Source organism: Corticium candelabrum, chromosome 20 (genome assembly GCF_963422355.1).
Source record: "Corticium candelabrum chromosome 20, ooCorCand1.1, whole genome shotgun sequence".
NCBI lineage: Eukaryota > Metazoa > Porifera > Homoscleromorpha > Homosclerophorida > Plakinidae > Corticium > Corticium candelabrum.
Window position 1 is genome coordinate 5,852,503 of NC_085104.1, and position 21,795 is coordinate 5,874,297.

A 21,795-nucleotide genomic window follows, 5' to 3' on the forward strand; every position below is an offset into this window, starting at 1 on the left:
CGCTAGGATAGCGTTTAGCAGCGTCATTAACACACTTTAGCTATAAATAGCATTGATGGGTGCTCTTTGTTGCCATAAACACACCCAAGTGCCACACGCACAGGCAGTTGTGTAATTAAGACACGCCTTTTTTCGATATTCTCGGACAACATGCAACTGACGCATGTGGATGGCACTGGCTTCGCACGATCATAGCAAATAAGCATGATATTAATCTTAACGTGCCCTAGGCCGGACACCACGCAGTGACACCAGAACAATCAAATCGCTGACATCCGGGCAAGTTGACTGTAGCTGATCGGTTTGGTCGTTGGTTGTCTACGGCAGAACTTGGTATCAGCTACAGTCTTTACTTTCTTTCAGAATCTGATGGCATCGTTCAGAAACGACAACCCCGGAGTCGTTCTCACGAGCTTCGCTCTCAGCAGAGCTCAAACCGTCCACGGCAGTATGGTGAGCATTTGTTCGCGTGGTGGCGGTTACGATGCCACAGGCAGAAATGGAAGCACGACTATTAGACGTTCCATTTGCGGTGGAACCGCTCGTCGACGTTGGGGAAGCGAAAGAGGAACATGCAGAGGCTGGGAAAAAAGTCACGCGATTGTGCCATTTGCTCTTTTTATTCTCACCGCGTAGTTACGTGTTGCGGCTATGCGTGCTAGGCAGTGTTAGTTTGGTTAGACGTTGAAACTGTTGCTCGTAGCAGCAGCCATGTATGGGCGTGGCCTCACATAGTCTGGAGCTCTGAGTTGCGACGACAAGGAATGGTGTTTAGACAGATGCATATTATGTTTAGTTGGGTGTCTGGAAATATTGTGCGAAATTCTGAACTCGGAGTCTGCTAAGTTGTTTTGTTGTTGTTGTCACGTGATTGCTCAATACTAAGTGATCGTACGTACTTGGTCACGTGATATCCTGTGTCTCACCACAGCCGTCCAAGAACTTTGCGAAACCGAAGGTGCGTCGCCAGTTGGATTTGCAGTTCTTTTTCGAGGAGTTCAAGCAGATAAGAGAAGCTAGAGCAGCAGCCGGTGCAGACAGAGAACAAGAGGAAGAGGAAGAAGACACTAAATTACGTCAAGGTAAAAATTGATGTAGTTTGAAAACGATATTAGTCACTAGAAAGGGTACGTTTAGTGTTGTCAGTGTTTGTGTGTACACTACTGATTGCTTGTTGTAAGGTTGGTCTTCTAGCTAGATGACAGTGACTAGAGAAGTGTGGTTTAGCATGCCATTGACCTGAGTGGTTAGACAAGGTCATATGAGATCAGTACACAGACAGGAAGAAAGTTGTACTTCTACGTATTCTGTGTCATATGCATGAGGAGTCTTTGTTTGCTGCAGAGAGTAATGAGCCAATTGTCATGTCAGTGGGCACTTAGTGAGAAAACTGAGTGCTAAGTGTGGGATGTTGGCATTGGTGGGAGCTGTGAATCTCATTGTGGTTGGTTGGTCCTTATCAGTGTGAAGGGATGTTCCAGTCAGAATCCCTGTCAAGCATCCAGCTTTTACTGGATTGGATGGTGGTCAGGCTGTTGGGCTCTAAACCAGTTGATGTAATTTCTCTTTGTGACTTTGAGCTCTGTGTCCAGTCATTGATATGCAGTATTTAGACTTGCTATATGATCATCTTTTAAGTCTGGCTTGAGTGTGTATGTAGGATGCTGGCAATGTTTTGGCATGTGGTTGACATAAATTATTCCAGAGATTGGGTTTGCTAAATTGATAACTGAAATGTTTGTTATATGTATTCAAACTATGTGGTAGTCTGAATAGTCAGTTTAGGTTAGCTACTAATATGTTGTAGGTGTTGTGTGTTTAGTGTATCAGTCTTTCTGTGCTTTAGTATGTTGTTTCAAGTGTGGTGATCACACTAGGCTTGCATGGTGATTAGGTTATTATACTAGACAGTGTAAAGGGTAACATTTATCTAAGATAGTCAAGGTGTGGTAAAGCTTGGTGAGCACTAGTGGTACAGTTTGATAAGCACTAGGAGTATTTCATTAGGCATGCTCAGAGCAGCTGGTAGAGCAGCCTATAGAATGGGATTTGAGATGAAAGCAATCAAAGGTTAGGAGAAGAAGACACTTAATATGAGGCAGTGATTATGAGACCATCTTGTGATTGCTGTAACATGTCATTTGGCCATTAAGCAGGAATTGTTCTGTCGTGCTTGGTCCTCTTTGATTTCTCTTCTTTTTATATCTACGACTGGCATGTCATTTGTCTTTAGGTTGTCATAAGGCTGAGCTTTGCCTAATGTGGACAGATTTGTTAGGTGGTCACATTCTAGATAGGTAGCTAGATGCTTGCTGGTTTTGTTGTGAGAAGCGAGGCTACTTGGTCACTTTGTAGTGATTAAGTTCTGACCACCGTAATATTACTTATTCTAGATATTGGCAGAGTTGAACAATGTGTGGGTGCTGATCTCATTGGCTTCAAATTTTTTGTAATTGATTTTGTACCGAAAGTGTTACTAAAAGTTGGTTTTTTTTGCCAAACCCCTACTCTTCCTCCGGTACAAGCATTAAGTTTCAACTATCCGAACTGAAGAGTACCGACTGAGAATGAGTACGACTTTGGATGAATTTGTGTGCATGCATGCAGGACACACTATTATGCACACTCATGGTTTGCGTAGATGATATTGCGTGATAGACATTCATAAGATGGATTGTGGTGTAATTTCTAGGAATTATGTTGTCTAATATGTCATTATTGATTTGTGACTCAATGTGGCAGAACTACACAACGCTGAATACTGTATGACATATCACTACTTGGGTTATTACTGATCTAATATTTATAGCGTTTCAGCAACAGTGAAGATTTTGATAGTTCATCTTAGGGTTAGCTAAGGCATCCGAGGTTTGCAGTTTTTTAGGCTTTATGGCTGAATCAAGCAGAGCATTACATGTCAGAGTCTCTCTAGCCCTTTGGTGGCAGTATGCTTGTCAATGACTCTACATAGTTTTCGTAAAGACCACAATAAGAGCTTGCTTTGAACTGCACTGTTTTATGTTATTCAGCTGGAACATTGGTGGAAAACATCATGCCATGCCATAGCAGTTTGCTATCTTGTTGTATAGCTAAGTTACCAACGGTAGCTTTTGTCTTGAAAGCATTTGTATTGTTATGCCCCCACTTAGAGTTCTCTGCTTGTTCTTTGGTGGGAAGCTGCACAAGTTTGGGCGCTTGCATTGGTTAGCTATCTCAGAGTGGAGGCTCACAGTAGGGGACTGTACTCAAAGATACAAGGCCTAGTATCTTCCTGCAGGAAGCTTACAGTACAGCCAGCCACAGAAGCAGAGAATGGGCCACGAGTTGTTCAGACGATTTCCCGTATGTAGCACAAAGTCTTACTCTCTGTTCTTGTTTGGAAGTAACTACTTTAGGTTTAACCATACGAAGTGCTCCTAACACACCCAAAATGTAGCAAGACATGATGAACTAATCTAAGAAGGCTTTCCTTTTAAGGCTCGACGGTTATACAGTACACAGTCGATACTTGCGTGATAAGTTTGGGGTCCCAGTTTGCTTTAGTCAATAAATCACAACTTCCCTCCATATGTCTCACAATCCTTACCTTGAAAAGTGCACAGGTATCGGTCTTCCTTGCTAACCAGCAATCAGAGTTACTCTCATACCACATACGGGTACTAAATATGCCCACATAGGTAATTTCAATGCTTATTTTTTTGTTACAGTAAACATCTGAAGTAAACAGTTGCAAAGGGTTGTGTCATGAAGTGACTGCTTTCATCTGAGAGATTGTTGATTTTGGTGAGAGTTCTCCTTAGTGCAGGGTCACGGTCGGACATGCGCACTTGAGCCGATCTTAAGTGAGGTAGCTTTTGCGTTGTAGGTATTGTACGTAACATATGTTCAAGTGTCCTAGCAAGAAAATCAGTTTTGATTGCAGTAAGCCCCTTAAATGCTGTTAATGTTGCGCATGTGCAAAGGTCACTAGATGAAACTACTGCAAAACTGGCTATTTAGGTGATGTTTGATGGGCACAGCAGCAGTGTAAGCTTTAAAAAATACAAAATTTTGGTGCTCACTGTGAGCTGGGTGCTCTGAGAGAAAGACGTGACTACGGCAGATGCAATATACAGGAACGTGACGTGTGTGTTTTGGTCACATGCAGAGCATAAGGAACTTTGATCTGGCTCAAAGTACGAGGGTGCTTGTTGAATTTTACTGAAACTGCAGTGTAGCAACCTCAGTTTGAGGTTTTAGAAGAAAAATTCCGAGAACTATATCTAACAAGCCTAGAATTTAGCTACCAGAGTCACTGTCTAACGCAACCTCATGCTGCAACGTCTTGTTCGTTTCTATTCAGGCTATAGAGGGACTTCAATCAGCTTTGCCTTCAGTGCAAATTAGAGCGTCTAAGTCCTTGTGGTTACTGAGTGTTTGAAAAAGTGCAGTCTTTTCAAACGGATGCAGTGCGCACGGCCGAGCGTGACCCTGCACCTATAACACTGTGGATTATAGAAGAAACCTCTAAAGAAACACCTGACAAGAAGCGTAGGAGGACACTTGGTCTGATCACATTCCTAACTTTATATAGACTAAGTATGCAGTACGTTGCAAGATGGACCTCACACTTGCCTACTCTGTGGTACTCAAGTCAATCTGCCAATTTCCAGAGTTTCCTATGAACTGCCCGGGCGCTTATTGAGAACGGATATTCTTCCATAAATATCGCAATTTTTGTATTGCTGCCGTGGCGCTGTTTAGGAAATTTCTGGTACAGGTCATACCCAATCTTGCACTTAATTATTTAGAAATGACTCGCGCCACTACCGACAGATACATGTATCTGATCTGTCAGTACGTGTAACATGACACCTAATGCTCTTAGTAGAGTCCTGTCCGCACTGGCCACTGGATTGTGATTCGATCGCAATAAATCCGATCCACGTCGGGAGGTGTTTTGATCACAATTGGTTGAATCCTATTAGAATAAGTGGCTGTTACCTTTACGTATGTTACGAGTGTAGTCAGAACATCTAGCCCTCCTCACACATCTTTGTTCTCGCTCTCCTTACGTTGCTGTATAAGGCTCTCCACAAGCAAAGAACCTCATGTACACATTGGTCATCAGCCACTTGATACCGAAAAGAGGCAGAGGTATTGTTTTCAAAGTGCAGCGTGGATGCTCGCTAATCTGGTGGGATCGCCATCCATTCTGGTCTAGTGTGGACAGACCTCTAAGGTCCGCAAACCATACTTATCTACATTTACGTTTACTAACGAAGGTCACTTTGCCTCTCTAGTAGATGTACGTATGTACCTATAATGCGCTGCTAATTCACACCAGTCATACCTTTACATGGACTGGCACACTAATTAACACCAGCGATAGCAATGACGGGATGCTTGCTCAGGAAGGAAAAGTCATGCTGGTAGGTAGGGTAGCTGTCAACTAGTTGTCCCTGGGCAATCCTAGTTTGTCATTTCAGTTGCCTGGACGTATTTTTGGTTGTCCCTGGTGTCTGCAACCGTTTTGTTGTACTGGTCTGGTTCGTAAGGTTTCTTGTAAGCACCGAAAGCAAACCCTACCTAAGAAGTTCTGAGATTATCATCGCTGTCTAGACAGAAGACATGACTTTACTTAGGATCTGACTGCATCCTATTATTATTATCATTATTATTACTATTATTGCTATTTTATTTGCTCATGACTGGGTTTGCAGAGGGAGAAGAGGAAACTCGCTGGTTGAAAGAAGTTGGGCTGAGTTCTTTGGCATCTTACTTTGAAGGTGCATCATGACACTGCTGTTTCTAGCTGTTAGCACTTACGTAAGGTTTTGTGTGAAATTTGTAGAAAACAAGGAATTGAATGCCAGTGATGTGGATGCAGAAACATCAAAAATGCAACTGACTGTACCCCAACAAGCAGCTGTGAGGAGGAGAGTGGATACCTTGAATGCAACGATTCGACGGAAACGACAAATGCAGATAGTAGAGGGTGATGCTAGCGATCTCAGGCAGATGTTCTTACTGAGAAAGGATGAGCAGGAGGATAAGGAGTGCTCAGGCACTCAACGAAATGTATGATGATTGCATACGTTTTGAGCAAATGTGTTGATAATCGTGCAGATACTGAACTAACGAATATGTGTCTGTTTGTGTTTGTTTGTTTGTTGTTGTCTGTTTGTTATTTGTCTGTTTGTCAGGTTGTTTGTCTGTCTGTCTTTGCATTTGACTTCATGTGTATCTATCTGTCAGTTGTCTGTTTGTTTGTCTGTCTATATCAACAATTCAGACAAACAAACAGACAACTGACAGATAGATACACATGAAGCCAATTGCAGAGACAGACTGACAAAAAGACAACATTGAATTGTTGATAAAGTTTCTGCATGTGTGTAAGTTGTTTACTGTAGCTTTTTGTGTCTGAAAAGTTTTTCATTTTGACATGGTAATGAGTTGTACAACTACCTGGTTATGTCTTATCTTACATTCGGTCTGAGTTCAGTGTCTTTTCTTTGCGTTTAGCAGTCTGAAGTCACTATTCATGTTACCAGTCCTGCAACTAACGAAAGACACAGCCAGCTGTCTCCAGATGTATGTCTGTCACTCAACTGTTCTGTGTTGTGAATCTTCCAAATGTGTTAATCTTTGTTATCTGGGTGTCTAGGAAGCAGAAGTTGATGCTGCTGTCAATGGATTACCAGTAAGTTGATTTAGACATACGTATATTAATAATGAATTGAATGATCATCATCGGGATTCTTCCTAAAGCATGATAACATGGCGCTACCCTGAGTAACTGTAGCTCTGTGACCAAGCCTTTTCAAGCATGTTCTACTCATGGTAGATTTGGAGCACTGCACATTTGTACTTGCATATACAGCAAGCAGATGGCATTGGTGTGCACGTGCACGAATACTGAAGACGTCTCACTGTGATGAAACGTATGAACAATGAAAAGACTTGGTGGAAGTTTTTGATTAATTGATTAATATGCAGTTTGACTTAGTGTTGAATGCTATAGTAGAGATCTGGATATCTGAGGGTACATCGCAATATGGGGCATGTCTTACAACTTCTGTCTTTTGTTAAATCGTGGGGAGAACTGGCCCTGTTTATTGTAATATTTTCAAATCATAAGTTGAGTTATCTGAGTTGTACACAGACAATAGCTTTAATAGTAGTAGAGAATTTATGCTGAACCTTGCAATCATTAAAACATTTTAAAACAAATTTAATTAAATAGGAAACCTTAATTGGTTACCATAAATAGATTTATGGTGTGTACACCATATTATATGATATGGTGTGTATATATTCAATTATTAGTATGATGGTATTGTAATTGCTTTCTAACATTAAAAGTTTGTGTTTTAGTTGTGATAGATACTTGTTTGTGATTTGTGTAGGATGTGCCCATAGAATCCGTACCAGAAGGACTAACTCGAATCGATGATCTGTCTGTAACTGATGTTGAGAGTGTGAAGCAAAGGGCATTGATGGAGCTAACTGCACTGTTAGAAAGCAACGATATTCAAATGAAAGTTCGTAAAGCTCCGAAACGAAAATACAGAGGTGTGTTATGACTGTGCATATCTCTCTCTAAATTTTGTCATAAATCTTTTGCAAAGTCTTTTGATTTTTGTTTGTATGCTTTGAATTTTCTTGCATTCCTAGGGTAGCACGTGTATGTATTGATGTTTTATGCAGTGCTGTTATGTTGTAGAGAGTGGTGTGTTTGGTGTTCCCATTATGATGATGCTTTCTCGAGATAGATTGATTGATCCCATGACGAGAACTCCATTTTTTGTACAACAGGTAGAATTGTTTTGGTTAAGATAACGTGTAATGTTTTTAGTGTTAGTGTTGTTTGTTTGCTTGTAGATCATTGGATTCTTAGAAGACATGGGTGAGGAGATGTTTGTGGTGTTACTTGCTATTGGTTTTGTGTGTTCTGTTAGTTGCTGTCTGTCTGCTTATGTGACTATACACATGTCTGTTACATCTCTTTTTTTCTGTCTATTTGTTGTGTTTATTTGTTTGTTTGTTTGTGTGTGCATGTGCATAGGCTTGTGTTTTAGTTCTGACTTTTTGTTTCTATATGTCGTGTGTTTGTGTTTGTTTTTGTTTGTTTTCCTGTTTCTGTGTCTTTGTTGTTTGTTTGTTTGTCTGTTTGTTTACTTGTCTGTACACCACAAATGTTACTGTATTTCTCTATGTAGGCATAAGAGATGAAGGCATCTTGAGAGTGCCAGGTGCAAGTGCAAGAGTACGGGTAAGAAGTTTCTATACATCTTAGACTCTTGTCATTTCATGGATTGCATATATTGTAAATAACTATATAGCACCTGCTCGAGCAAACATAATGAAGACAGTAAACTGGATCTAATACTAATGTAATTTGACTGATACTGCACACTGACAAAGCAAAACGCAACGTTTTACAGTACACAGTTGTGATGTTGAGACTCGGAAGGCGGATCTAGTGCTTTATATTGGCAGTGTGTCAGTTTGGTACTATGGAGAGATATGGGTGAGGATGGCATTGTGGTGTCTAGACAAAACCGAAAGCATGAAACTCAGTCTTCTTGCTAGAGATTTTTGGAAGCGTGGCGGGATGGGCGGGTTCACAATGCATGCAGTCTGCTCTTAACAGTGGACATGCACACTGGAGCCGATCTCAAGTGAGGTAGACTTTGCATTGTAGCTATTGCATGTAACGTACGTTCAAGTGCCCTTGCAAGGAAATCAACTCTGATCACCAGTGAGCCCTTCTTAGCGATGTTCATAGATTGCGCATGCGCAAGTTTTGTAGACAAAAAATACAGAAAGTCTGTCTACGTGGACCGCTGTTGTTGCTTTGCAAGAAGCCATGACTAGTCTAGAGTAGATTCTAGGTGCTACTTCCCGGACAAGAGGTGTGCTTCCCCGGTCACTGGAAGGGCATCCAGGACTAGAATCAGAAGCGGCGCATCTGAGACTGCAATCAACACTTGTGCGTACACGTTTGGAACGAGGCTATCATCCAGAAAGAGCTAAAAAGCTAGCAACAAGTAGGTAAACACACGTCACATGTTGATTGATCTTCATGTATGCTGTCGAAACTCTTCAGTTTTACGCCTCACGAACATCTCAAAGACAATGAAGTACAACCAAACCAAAGCGGAGTCTACAGGAATAGTTAAAATAAACCTGGCTTTTAGATATGAAGGAAAGTCTTAACTACGAACTTGGTCTGATTCCATGGTTGTTAGCAACAAGTGATGGAGACCTTGTCAAAACACAAAAATCCAAGGTCTTAGAAATTTTGGAGAAAACTATTATTGATTCTCTAGATCACATTCCACCGTGTACCGCTACAATGATTGATGCGATGGCGTTGTTGCAAAACTATAACTCATGCAGCACCAACATTCGGTGGCATCGCAGAACAGACTATTTCTATGCTGCAGACATATCTGAGGAATTCCAGATCTCGAGTTGACTTTATTGCTGATCAATACCGCAGTCCTTCTATTAAAGCTGGCGAACACGAAATGAGAGCAAAAGCGCAAGGATCTGTTCGTGTCTGGATTTTGTCATCTGCTTAGAAGACACCTGTCCAGTGGAAAAATCTCTAATAAATTCACACAACAAGACTGACTTGCTTCACTTTCTCGCCCTTGAGTGGTCTTTTCAAGATTACGTTGCCCGGGCTTTGAGGGACAGTGACAGGTACGTTTTCTTGACAGATGGTAAGGAATGCTTTCGAATTTGCTTGTGAACCCGATGGCCGGTTGCAGACGGTGGTTGTGCCAGACTTGCAGTGTAACCACGAAGAAGCGGATACACGCTTAATTTTACATGCTTGCCACGCCAGCAAAGTTGGTCTCAACGTCGTAACCATATCATCGTCGGATACCAACGTAGCCGTTATCGCAACTGGCCATAGTTACGATGTACCTGCAACTCTCTTATTCCTTACGGGTACAAAGCATCGCCGTCGCTACATCAACCTGACGCAGATGGGAAAGGCACTAGGCAAAGAAAAGTGTTTGGCTTTGCCTGGATACCTTCCCTCACAGGTTGTGACACGACAAGCGCATTCGTAAGAAAAGGAAAAGCCTTACCACTGGAGCTTGTCTGGAAGAACGAGTCATTTTGCCACGCTATGCAGCTGATTGGACAAAACTTTGACGCTGATCTAGAAACGCTGATCTAGAAATGCTGTCAAAAGAATGTCAATCCTACGTCTGTAAGATGTACGGTCACGATGGGACGATGTCAATGCTGTGCGGTATTCACTGTTTTGTGCGAAAGCTGCAGAATCAACACAGCTCTCTCCTACGAAAGATGTTCTAGAGCTACGTATAAAAAAGAGCTAACTATCAAGCTGGCATATGGCGAAGAGCCTTGGAAGCTCAGCCAGATATTTCTTTCTTCCATGGACACGGTTGGTTGGTCAACGATGACAATGAAGTGAGCATAGAATGGATTACGGTTGAAGCACCTGTTGACGTACTCAAACTTATCAGCTGCAGCTGTAAGACCGGCTGCTATTCTAGGCGCTGTTCTTGCCAGCGAAGCCAACTGCCATGCACGGATGTATGTCAGTGTGCCAACTGTGACAACACAACAAATGATTTTCACGCTCCTGACACACTGTCCAAAGAGACGTTTGAAGATCGTGATGAAAATTCTAGTGATGACAGCAATGAATAATAGATGAATTGTTTAGGATAGATGCGTTTGTACCCCTTACCTAGCTCAAATAGGGGCATCTACACAGTTTGCTAGTACTAAAGCTATATTTACATTACACTCTTGAAAACTCCAATTTATTCTAACTCTCGAAGTTCTTTGCGTTGTGAAATATTATTTAGATGTTTATGAAGTTGCAGTTACTATCAAGTCTACAAACCCTCAAAGTAGACGAGATACCTACATCCGGGACCCTAAACCATTCTGCTAGTGTAGCTTGAGAAATCAAGTTGCAGGCTGCTGTAGAAGGCCAAAGAAGTCAAGTTTCAATTTTACAAATCGTTTTGGAACCACGGATGGATAGTAGGAAGAGCACATGTGTGTATAAAGTGAACTTACGAGGAAATTTGTTGCAGTGACTCATTATAAGTGATTTCTCTCTGAATCGTTATTATGCTCATCAACCTACCTTGGGGTTGTGAAAAGGTACATCTCTTCTTACTTGATCGTCACAAACTGCAATTTTGCGTGGGCATGTCACTGTAGCAAACAAATTTCTATTTGTGATAACGGCCCTGGTTTCAGATGGCAAACGAGCACGAATGTACTTGCACAGTTACCTTATGACGATTTCTACATCCAAAACTTCCCCGGGCTTTGGGTGCAATGTAACTTCATCTTTTTGGCCATGGGCCGACAGACTAATTGATATGCCCGTTGGACGTCATCACCTCAAAGATGTTGCTGTTGTTGCGCGGAAACAGGTGCAGCGAACGTGAATGTTCATACAAAGCACAGGCTAAGAGACTTTGGTAGTGAGAGTCAGACGTCAGAGTCAATCTAGAAGTAGGTGATTAGTGATGCACGTGCTAAGTGCGTGTTGAGAAAGACGGTGGTGTTCATCGTTTACTCTTTTGTCTCATTGACTGGAAAGAAGTTTTAGCAGTAGCTTTTGTGATCCGCCGACGGGCACTGCCGTGAGTCAAGCGGGCAAGTAGCTTCGTCATCTTTGCCTGTTGCAATGATAACTTTTGTCTCTTTGCCTTTTATGAAATAGCAGACAGAGAGCGTTAACTATGACGTACAGGCAAGTGTCATCCCGCAAAAGTACTTCGTATACTTTCAGAATGTTACACAGTGACAGACAATTCAGCTTCGAAAAAGTGACTGCTTTTTATTTAGAAATCTTTGCTTGATCATAATCCTGAAAAGGGATCCTGCGGGTCAAACAGGTGGGTTTGCCATAATGACAACTTTTGTCGCTTTGCTTTAAACAGCAGAGCATTTGCGACGCCACAATTAGTATGCGATGCCACAGTAGGTGATGCAGCAATGAGTAGCCGTAGAATGACATCAAGAACTACAGATGAATGCCAGCAACGCATAAGTATAGGACACAGACTACCGAAAATGTCACCAGTTGCTATTTCAAAGTGAGGAAAGGTCGCATGCTAAAGGAGAAGCAAAGAATTGCAGCAGTTTGCGAGTGCATACGGAGCAAACTTTTTGTGATGTCACGATTTTCAAGAAACATCAACAACGCCAGCACAAAGCAAAATACAGGCCACTGGCCACTGCGAAGAGCACCAGGTGCTTTCGAAAGTAGAGAAAGTCATGTTCTCAAGGAGGAGCAGGAAGGGACAGCAGTTTGCAAGCTATTATGAAACAAAATTCAAAAGGCTGCGCCGATGGGACCACTTTTCTTTATATATACCGTATAAGATGAATCATTGGCGGGAATTTGTTTTGGCAGTTTGCTAAGAAATTGATGGAAAAAGCATATTGGCTGATTATATTTTGACGGTTGGACATCAGAATCATCACTGTCGTATAATTAATGCCCTATACGTATGAAATACCTCACCCACTACAGCTGTTCATGGCCATCACGTTTTCTTAGCTTTCTGATCTCCAACTACATAGAGTGTTGCTGAAGAATTGCTGTGTCAGTGCAAAGAATGTGACTCGGATGACTCCACCTGCTTCATCGATATCTTTACGTCTTCGATCTCATTCTCATGTTTAACCTTTCTGTTAGACAGGGTATAGGCACAACGAACGGCAAGCAGGGGATAGCATCTTGTTGCTACATCACCATGAAGCTTGATCACGAGGGTGATAACGTCAACATATCCCAGTGACCCAATTAATGGCGGATGTTTATATTGGCGGTCGCTGAAAATTCTGCCAATCCGCATCTTATATGGTAGATTGTGCTGATTAGTCTAAGAAGAGCTAGTTGGCATTTACAGAGTCGTACCTACTTGCGGTAAGTATGTACTGAACCTTTCCACAGAAGGCAAACAATGTTACATTGCTACACATCAAGTTTCTTGGTCAAGCTCAATCCTGGACCAGCAAAATTAATCATCAAGATGTTTAAGTGGTTTGGCTTAAACAAACTCATTTTAGGCAAATGATGGTAGACAGTCGTGAGCAGCAAGAACGGAAGTAGATGTTATGCTCAAGCGAAAGATAGAGGGTGTATTTAATCAATACGTTTCGCTCAGGAGACTTTCATCAGTTGAAGACTGAAATGACTAAACAACTCATAATATAACATCTACCTTCTGCTGGTGCTGCTCACCATTGTCTACTGCTGTTTATTGTCATTTACCTAATATCTCAGAGATGAGTCTGTAAAATTTCAATTTCAACTTAAGTTGGTTTGTCAGCCAGTCAGTTATTGAGATATAGTTGCTATTTAAGTAAATGTTAAAAGTGGTTGTGTGTAATATTTGTATCTATACTCATATATTATTTTTGTCTTGTGTTGTTGTAGGTTATGCAGCAAGAGCTGGAAGGAACCTTTCTTGAAGGGAAATTTTCATGGGATGGTCGACGCACTAATGATGCATCTACATTACTAAAACAGTTTCTAAGGTGGGTAGTAGTTGGTGTCAAAACTGTGTTTAGATGTCAAAATGAATGGTAGGCTAGTAATTCGACGTAGGGTAATGGTAATTGGAGAATAAATGAGTTGTGGGATGTTGCTTGCAGTGAGAGACTGAAGATGTTGAGAGATAACTTAGTGGAAATTGGTGTGGTGATGTTTGAATGTATGAATAGTCATAAGTGTTATTGAGTTTGATAAAGTCATGACGACCACAGACAGATGGACAGACAGGCAAAAGTAGCAAGACAAGGAGAGAGACAGACAGTTCCAGACAAATAGTCTGATGTTTGAACATGTAGTCAGTGTGGGGTATGGTTGTCATCAAACAAGACAACATCTTGTTATCTGTGTTAGTGGCTATTTCTTCTGTTATATTGATTTGATTAGTCGATTGCTGGTCCTTGTTTTAGGAATGAATATTATTATATCTTTGTTGTTTTGTGGTATTTATGGTTTCTGTTTGGTTGTTGTAATTGTGGTTGTGTTTATGTTTCAGTGGTGTTGTCAGTGTCTGCATTTATCTCCTAATGCATCTTCTAGTGCAGGCGGGTGGATGGACGGACGGACGGACGGACGGACGGACGGACGGACGGACGGACCGACAGACAGGCAGACAGACAGGGAGGCAGGCAGACAGACAGAAGTCCAATTCCAATGTAATATTGAGAAAACTTAGAAGAATTGCAGAGAGAAATGAAGAATTGGACGACAATGAGAGAGACATTCAGAACATCATTCATTAGAATTTTAGTAGTATTCGATCTGTATGTCTCAGTAGATGGACATTTAGCTTAGCAGTTTTACCTATAGTGTTGTAAAATTTTGCTTTTTGTGTTTAATAGTGAAAGACAGACAGACAGACAGACAGAGACGGACAGACGGACAGAGACAGGCAGGCAGTCTTCATTGGCAATGAACATGTTTTCATTTTTAGGGACTTACCTTACCCACTACTTACTCATGAGTATTTACATATCTTTGCTTCAGTTGAAGGTACACACAATCATTGTAATCAGATAGGTTCAGTTTTCAGTGTGCTAACTACGAGCTACTACTGTTCTAGACATAGCAGATTTTGACAAGAAAATCAAGGCACTCAATCTATTGGTATTGCTGCTTCCACCGGAAAATCGAGACACTCTCAAGGTAAGGTACTGCAGTTGCAAGTTGTTAGCGTTATATGGCAAGTGTGTGCTTTCTAGATGCTGCTAGCTTTTCTGGATCATGTTGTAGCACTTGAAGATCAGAACAAGATGACACTGAACAATGTGGCTATGATTATGGCGCCAAACTTGTTTTACACTCGTGGTGGCCGACGGCAAGATCTCAAAGAGGCACAGAGCGATTTGAAGATGGCGGCTTGCACTTGTAATGTAGTTCGGATGCTCATACGATATCACAACGTTCTGTGGATTGTAAGGGAATATTTTAGTAGTAGCACAAGTCAAATAATGCTCTCACTGTTAACAGTCGGAAGAGACGAATTGGAAGACAGACATGTAGACATAAATACAGACCGACAGACAGACAGACAGACATATGGATTGACAAGGAAGAGAAACGTCTGTGTAAACAGATAGGAAAGAAAGATAGACAAGGATGGACAGAGAAACAGTAACATGCAACAGAGAAAGTTCTATTACTGTCTGCAGTTGATATGTTACAGTGCATGTTGATTTAGGTTCCTCAACACATTATGGTCAAAATTCGTGGTCTAAATGATGTAGATCCCGACAAGAGACGTATTGCTCGTATGGTAAGTTTCATAAACAGTTGCTAAAACACTTCTTGATAATGAATGCACTGCTATAGGCTCGTAGAGCTGTACACAGGAAGAAGGGTTCACCGCCACAGAAACGTATGGAGGAGAAGAATGGAATAAGTGAGGTAAGATACAAGTACCTTTTTGGTGAATGTCAGCATTTAAGGTGTATGAGTTTGTTTTTTATGAACTCATTTGCTTTGTAACCTTGCTTTGAACATGTAGTTGCAACAATCTTTGTCTGATTGTTGTATTTTTTAAATATCTAATCTATGTGTTAAGATACGTTTATGAGATCTGTTGGCAAAATAGGGAGAAAGCTGTTAACAGTGACACAGGATTATGTAACTTGACAACAGAAATGCAAATTTTTGACAACTGTGTGTACACTAGAAATATGAACGTTTGAAGCAGCTTCCTTTCAGATTCTTGATCTCAACAAAGCTCTTGTTATTTGATAAAAGAGGCTGCTTTATGATCAGTGAATGGATGTATACATTGTATTGTTGCATACTCCACTTCTTGTCATTTTGCTTTATGCGGTCAAGGAACAGAACGGTTGTTAGTTGAAATAATGAGTAGAGATATAGGTGCAGATGCAACTAATAGTTGTGGTGGGGCATTTTGATAGTACACATTATGTTGTCCTGTACTGACTGAGGAGTGAAGACTGAAGGATCACAGAATATTTGAATTGGTGTGTACACAATTTTTGTTTTACTTTCTGCACATGTCACCTGTGTGGTATGATTATACTGTAACTACCTAACTTAGTGGTGTAACACAATCAAAGTATAGTACAACTGTGAGATTGTTAAGTCAAACATTGTACATATCAGTGTTTGAAATTTATGGCGGACGTAGTCGTCATCTTGGCAGTGTCACAAAATTTTTATTTGCCAAGGAGTTCAAGACTTTTACATATATTTCATAGATATCAAATAATTATACTGATTGTTTTGGTGAGTAAACGAAATCCCAGGACATTAGATTTGTCACTCTCAGTCTGACCCTTGTAATTCCACTATTCTACTCTACAGCATAAACAACATTTATTAGGCCCACCTTAACTTGAGTGACTTTAGTGGTCAGGATGGCAACCTTGCTGGTATAATCGGTTGTCACATGAACTGAGTTAGTCGTCAAATGACAACTTTACGACCACTTTTGACACACTGACATATGAATTCATTAGCAGATGCCTGGTGCAACATTTTACCACAATTGTTCAGGCAAATTAATTAATTATATTTGAGCGATTGCAATTATGTGTTCTGGTGTCTTTAGTGTTGTGTGGCTGTTAGTGTGAGTTACCATGTTTATTGTGGTGCTTGCAGGCTCCAACACAAGAACGAAAGCTGAACATTATTCGTGTTCAGTCTCCGCACTTTTCCAAAGTGAGCATGTGTGTTGAATTGACATCGACGATGACTGCTGGTGACATAGTGTCAAAGTACCGTAAGAAGTCATTTGAAAACATGGCATTAAAAGGTGTCGGTCCGAAACAACATCCAGTTTTTGAGAGACGAATGAGTTTTGAGAAACCAACTGCAGTTGTGAGCACACCGAAACCACTGGACAATCACCACTTGTTTGAAGTTGGAGGAAATATTGGTGAGAACCAATGGTGTGTTTGTTGTGTTTCTTATTTTTGATTTTACACATCCAAGCAAGTATCTAACTATGTAATATAATACTGTCTGGATATTGCATCGGCAAATCTAAATGCTTCTTAGGTTTTTTGGTGGACATCAATAGCATACATAGTCAGTGACTCACAATTGGATTAGAACAGGATGTGTAGTAGTTTGGTTTGAATTTGAGGTAGTTTGTAAAGCAAGAATGATACAGGAACTGGGCATAACAGCACGAGAGGGTCTGGTATGAGGCTAGATAGGATTTTGTTCTTTTGTGACACCTTAGACTTGATAATGTTGACTATACTTTTATTGCTGTTTTGTGTTAATTCTCATGGAATTTGTTGCTGATAGCAATTACTTTTGGCAGTGACAGTTTATGTACTATTCCTCTCCCCCGATGGATAATTGCTTATCATGCCCAGAAAGGGGCATTTAGGAGAGGAGATTATAGAAGAGGGTTTATTGTTACAACTCCCTGTTTGGTACTCTTAATTAGTAATACCGTTACAAAACTTGCATTTAGAACTGTCAAATTCGAACTGTAAAATCTACTGTAACAGATTCATCATTAGATGGGTCTTCACTTTCAGATGAGCTTTCAATATTTTCTCGTGTCTAATTTGTCTCATAACCGTACTTTTAGCAGGTCAAATGGCATCTATGGCATTCTTGAAAACACGTGCTTTGAATGATCAGAGGTGTAGAATGATCAAGTTGATCATGGACCAAACTAGCTGTTTTATTCATCACATCCTGTTTCACAGAAAGATTCAAGACTTTGAACCCTGGCTCAAGTTGGCAATTGGAACTCATGCACGTTGTGCTGCCTTGTGTTTCTCCTCACTGGAGATTTTCTATGGGGAATAGAAGGGAGAGACTATTGTTTTAGACACATTCAGGCCGTGTTCACACTGGGGCTGGAAAACTGGAGTTTGCACTAATTTATCATAACACCCTACTGTGCTATCATGCTCAAAGTAGGTGTGTTCTCACATGTTGAGCTTGAGCTCATCCTGCTGCCTCTAATTAGTCATAATAGGATGTGTGAACTCTAGCAGACTGCAACTGATTGTATCATGTACTCGAGCTACTCTACTCAATTCCCGTGCAAGAATTGAAACGTCTTCCAACTGCTTTCCGTCTTCGAGTGCCTTCTCCAGGCGTAGGGACCACGTGTGTGATAGAACAGCAACAGCTGTCCGATTTGCTCAAGAAAAGGAAACTGCCAGACCAACACAAAGTAGAGCAATCTTCTTTGATTCATTGCTGTGATACGCAATCTGAATAAGCTGGAATGTTTTGACAAGCGGTAAACCCAGCTAAACCCAGTGCTAACCCGACATTTTGGACCGGCTAGGCTAGTCCTACTCTAACCCACATTCCTGTCGTAAACTGACCTGATGTATTCTAATTGGTTATGCTAAGCAGTAGCAAACCCAGTTCTAAACCCTAGTGTGAACACAGCCTCAGACAGAGGGGATAATTCAAGGTAGTGCAGTATCTTGTATTAATGTGTAGTTCAAGTCTGTGCACTGCAAACCAGTGGGGTGTGGTAGGTTGCATGTGTCATTGTATTGACTCGTGTTTGGATACTGTGCTTTTATTCGACTGGATACTTTAGCTACTGTAGAACTAGTACACAGATAACTTCAAGTAATGTTCTGACAGCTTTACATTTAGCTCATCCATTAGACCAAACAATCATATGTGGTGCTACATTCATATATTTCCAGTTAATTTGCTATGACATAAATAGGGAAGCATATTAACCGAGTAAGCATTATTGTTTTCTATTGACGCTACTGTAGTTCAATCTACATGTTATTCGCACTGCCACTTTAGTGATCGCATAGTTAGAAGATTTCTAAATTTGAAATTATAACAAAAGTAGCCCTCATAACTTTGTTGAGTATTGTCACACGTTTGTCTTGTCACATCATAGATACTTAGTGATTATTAATGTCAGACAGGATGGAGTTGCTACTGATCAGTGGTGTAATTATAAACTTGGGTTTGAATTACAGTGTATTGGTATGCTGGTTTGTTTTCAGATGTAGATACAATTGTGAGTTTTTAGTAATAGTAACTATTGATGTTCAGGTGAACGATGCCTTGAACCAAACGCAATCATCACTGAAGTTCTTAAGGTAAATCCAAATGCAGAATGGGTCATCAAACAAAGAGAACTCGATTTGTAATGTAAATCCTTTTCTATTTATTTTCCCACGTTCAATAATGAAAATCACTACTTTTGCTCTTGTGTAATACGTACTGTATAAGTTTGAACTGCTGCCTTTGCAGTATTACGGATAAACAGCTGGTCATCATGTACTACCCAATTTAGTTTAATTTTTGTAAATTATGGTGCATTCAGGGTAGAGCTTGCCTCATGCATACACCGACGTAATGGATTTGAAATGGTAACGGGTCATCTTTTCATATTTACAAATTTAATTAAAATGTGTGTGTGTGTGTGTGCATCCACTCTGTTTGCTCTGTTTCTTGCTGCAATGCTAAATGAAATGAATGGTCGAGCTGAAAATAGAGGAGTCTCAATTCGATATCGTATGGATGGTGGTTTATTCAATTTTCACAGATTTATGACAAAATCTAAAACTGTAACCACAAAATTAAGAGATCTGCTCTTTGCAGATGACTGTGCTCTGGTAGCACATTCTGCAGATGATATGAAAGAAATTATAAACTCTTTGCAAAACCTGCTCTAAGTTTTGGATTGCAAATAAATATAAAGAAAACGGAGTGCATGTTTCAGCTGATTCCTGGCACAGTAAATTTTGGCAAGGACATTTTTTGTGAATGGTGAAGCACTAAAGAGCGTATCCTCTTTCTCTTACCTTGGCAGCGTTCTTTCAGAGGATTGTAGTGTTGATAAGGACATAGCTGCACGTCTGCAAAAAGCAACTAGAGCGTATGGTGCACTTCAAGCAAGATTATGGAGTCAACAAGGAATAAGAATAAAGACTAAAATCAAAGTTTACAAAGTTGTCGTTCTTGCAACTCTTCTGTATGGATCACAAACGTGGACGCTATATAGAAGAAATATTCAGGATCTAGAAAAATTTCACCTTCGCTGTCTGCGTCGAATAATGAAAATTTATTGGTTGGAAAGAGTGACAAACATAGAAGTTCTGCAAAGAGCTGAAATAACAGGAACTGAATACATGTTGACTCAACAGCATATGAAGTGGGTAGGTCATGTCGCAAGAATGGATGAGAGACGTTTATCAAAACAAGTACTATACGGTCAGTTGTTAGATGCACCAAGAAAAGCTGTTGGTCAGAAGCTGAGGTTCAAAGACACTGTAAGACACAATCTACAGAATGTCGATATTGATCGCAAAAATTGGGAAATGATAGCATGTGACCGTTCAATGTGGAAGAAAATATGAGATTAGGTTTAGATTGTTACGAGGAAGGTAGAATTGACAAAATTGAAGAAAAGAGACTAATGCGCACAACTATACACCACAAAACTTGACTACTGGTACAAAGAACGTTTTGTAATATCTGTCATCGAGTATGTCGTTCCAGAATTGGACTCTTTGCACATGAATGTGTTCATCAAAGACAAATTGTAAACAACTGAATGGAAGTCGTGAACTCATTATTGAGTAGTGAAAAAAAGTAAGGAAATTATGCAATAGCTTGCTATCCCTGTGACTTGAACTTAAGCAAGGAACTTACATACAATTGCTTCTCGCAACTCAGGAGTATAAATGAGTACCTGGTCATTGACTGGGGTGGACATGACCGCTGGCTTGGCAGCAACATCATGCAGCAGACGGGTACTTGTGGGCCTTGGTGTCCAGTACCAGAGCTGCGCCATTGTCAGTACACCTGGATGACTCCGGCCAAGCTCCAGGTGGATTGTAGCGCTGGCCTTAATAAGAGACATAGCACATGGAGGCCCTGTCTCTAGAGGCAGGGGGAGTGATCTCCGAACTGACCTTAAGGTTGACATGGAATGACGCGGAGGGCTGAGCATTTGTCAATTGTGTGTGTGTGTGTGTGTGTGTGTGTGTGTGTGTGTGTGTGTGTGTGTGTGTGCGTGCGCGTGCGTGTGTGTGTGTTGTGTTCACATGTGTGCGTGCGTGTGCGTTGTGTTCACATGTGTGCGTGCGTGTGCGTGTGGTGTGTGTGTGTGTGTGTGTGTGTGTGTGTGTGTGTGTGTGTGTGTGTGTGTGTGTGTGTGTGTGTGTGTGTGTGTGTGTGTGTGTGTGTGTGTGTGTGTGGTGTGCGTGGTATGTACATGTATGAGTAGCAAATTCTTAATTGGTCCAGAATTTGGGTTTTACTACATCTTGTTGTAACCTGTATCGTGCATCATGGCATGGTCATTACATATGGATCAAGCGATAAGGCAGGTGGTTCTGAATAGATCAGTGCAATGTCAATATGTACACCACAATATAACTTATTCAACGGAGACTACTCCCTAAAATGTGTGACACTATGAATATCAAGTAAAAAGAATTGAACAGAGACAAGAATGTTGGCAGTAATGAAGAAACTACGTAAGTTTAGCCAGTCATCAAAAATGTTGAGAAACAGCAACGACTTGTTGACTAATTCCCCACCGTTACTGATCATCCAGTTTTCGTGGAGCCGTGAGGTTGAGTTGCAGGGCATCATGTAGACAACGAAGCTGGTCCTTCTTAGCTGCTATTGCATTCTTGAGTTCATTATATCGCTCCACATCAAACCTTTTCTTTCCAAAAAATCGATACAAGAACAAGAGGTACTGTCGATTCCGGACATCCGGAAACAAGTATTCCTATAGAAATGTTAATAAATATTTACTAGTGACGTTATAT

The 21,795-nt window shown here is 40.8% G+C and overlaps 2 protein-coding genes across 2 annotated transcripts in view; one reads left to right on the forward strand and one right to left on the reverse strand.

Moving 5' to 3' along the window:
* The first annotated feature begins 282 nt into the window (after positions 1–282).
* Positions 283–19,498, forward strand: LOC134195839 (rho GTPase-activating protein 18-like). Its single transcript, XM_062664925.1, has 18 exons — positions 283–453; positions 932–1,082; positions 5,703–5,768; positions 5,834–6,060; positions 6,508–6,576; positions 6,650–6,685; positions 7,392–7,557; positions 7,709–7,800; positions 7,867–7,891; positions 8,205–8,257; positions 13,445–13,545; positions 14,493–14,551; positions 14,622–14,704; positions 14,761–14,973; positions 15,240–15,314; positions 15,371–15,445; positions 16,658–16,934; positions 19,061–19,498. Exons 1-18 carry the CDS (start codon positions 370–372, stop codon positions 19,156–19,158), a joined length of 1,950 nt encoding a protein of 649 aa, XP_062520909.1. The 5' UTR covers positions 283–369; the 3' UTR covers positions 19,159–19,498.
* A 1,754-nt stretch (positions 19,499–21,252) lies between these two features.
* LOC134195654 (calcium uniporter protein, mitochondrial-like) overlaps positions 21,253–21,795 on the reverse strand; it is an 867-nt gene continuing 324 nt past the window's right edge. Inside the window, exon 2 of the mRNA XM_062664715.1 lies at positions 21,253–21,755. Within this exon, the coding sequence (XP_062520699.1) occupies positions 21,561–21,755 (195 nt within the window). The 3' untranslated portion in view covers positions 21,253–21,560. The remainder of the gene's footprint in view (positions 21,756–21,795) is intronic.

Excerpts from the sequence above, each read along its gene's own strand:
- LOC134195839 (XM_062664925.1), top strand. The coding sequence starts at position 370 with ATGGCATCGTTCAGAAACGACAACCCCGGAGTCGTTCTCACGAGCTTC. Across the intron at positions 7,801-7,866 it reads CTCCATTTTTTGTACAACAG|ATCATTGGATTCTTAGAAGA; the intron begins GTAGAATTGTTT and ends GTTTGCTTGTAG. Across the intron at positions 16,935-19,060 it reads TGAAGTTGGAGGAAATATTG|GTGAACGATGCCTTGAACCA; the intron begins GTGAGAACCAAT and ends ATTGATGTTCAG.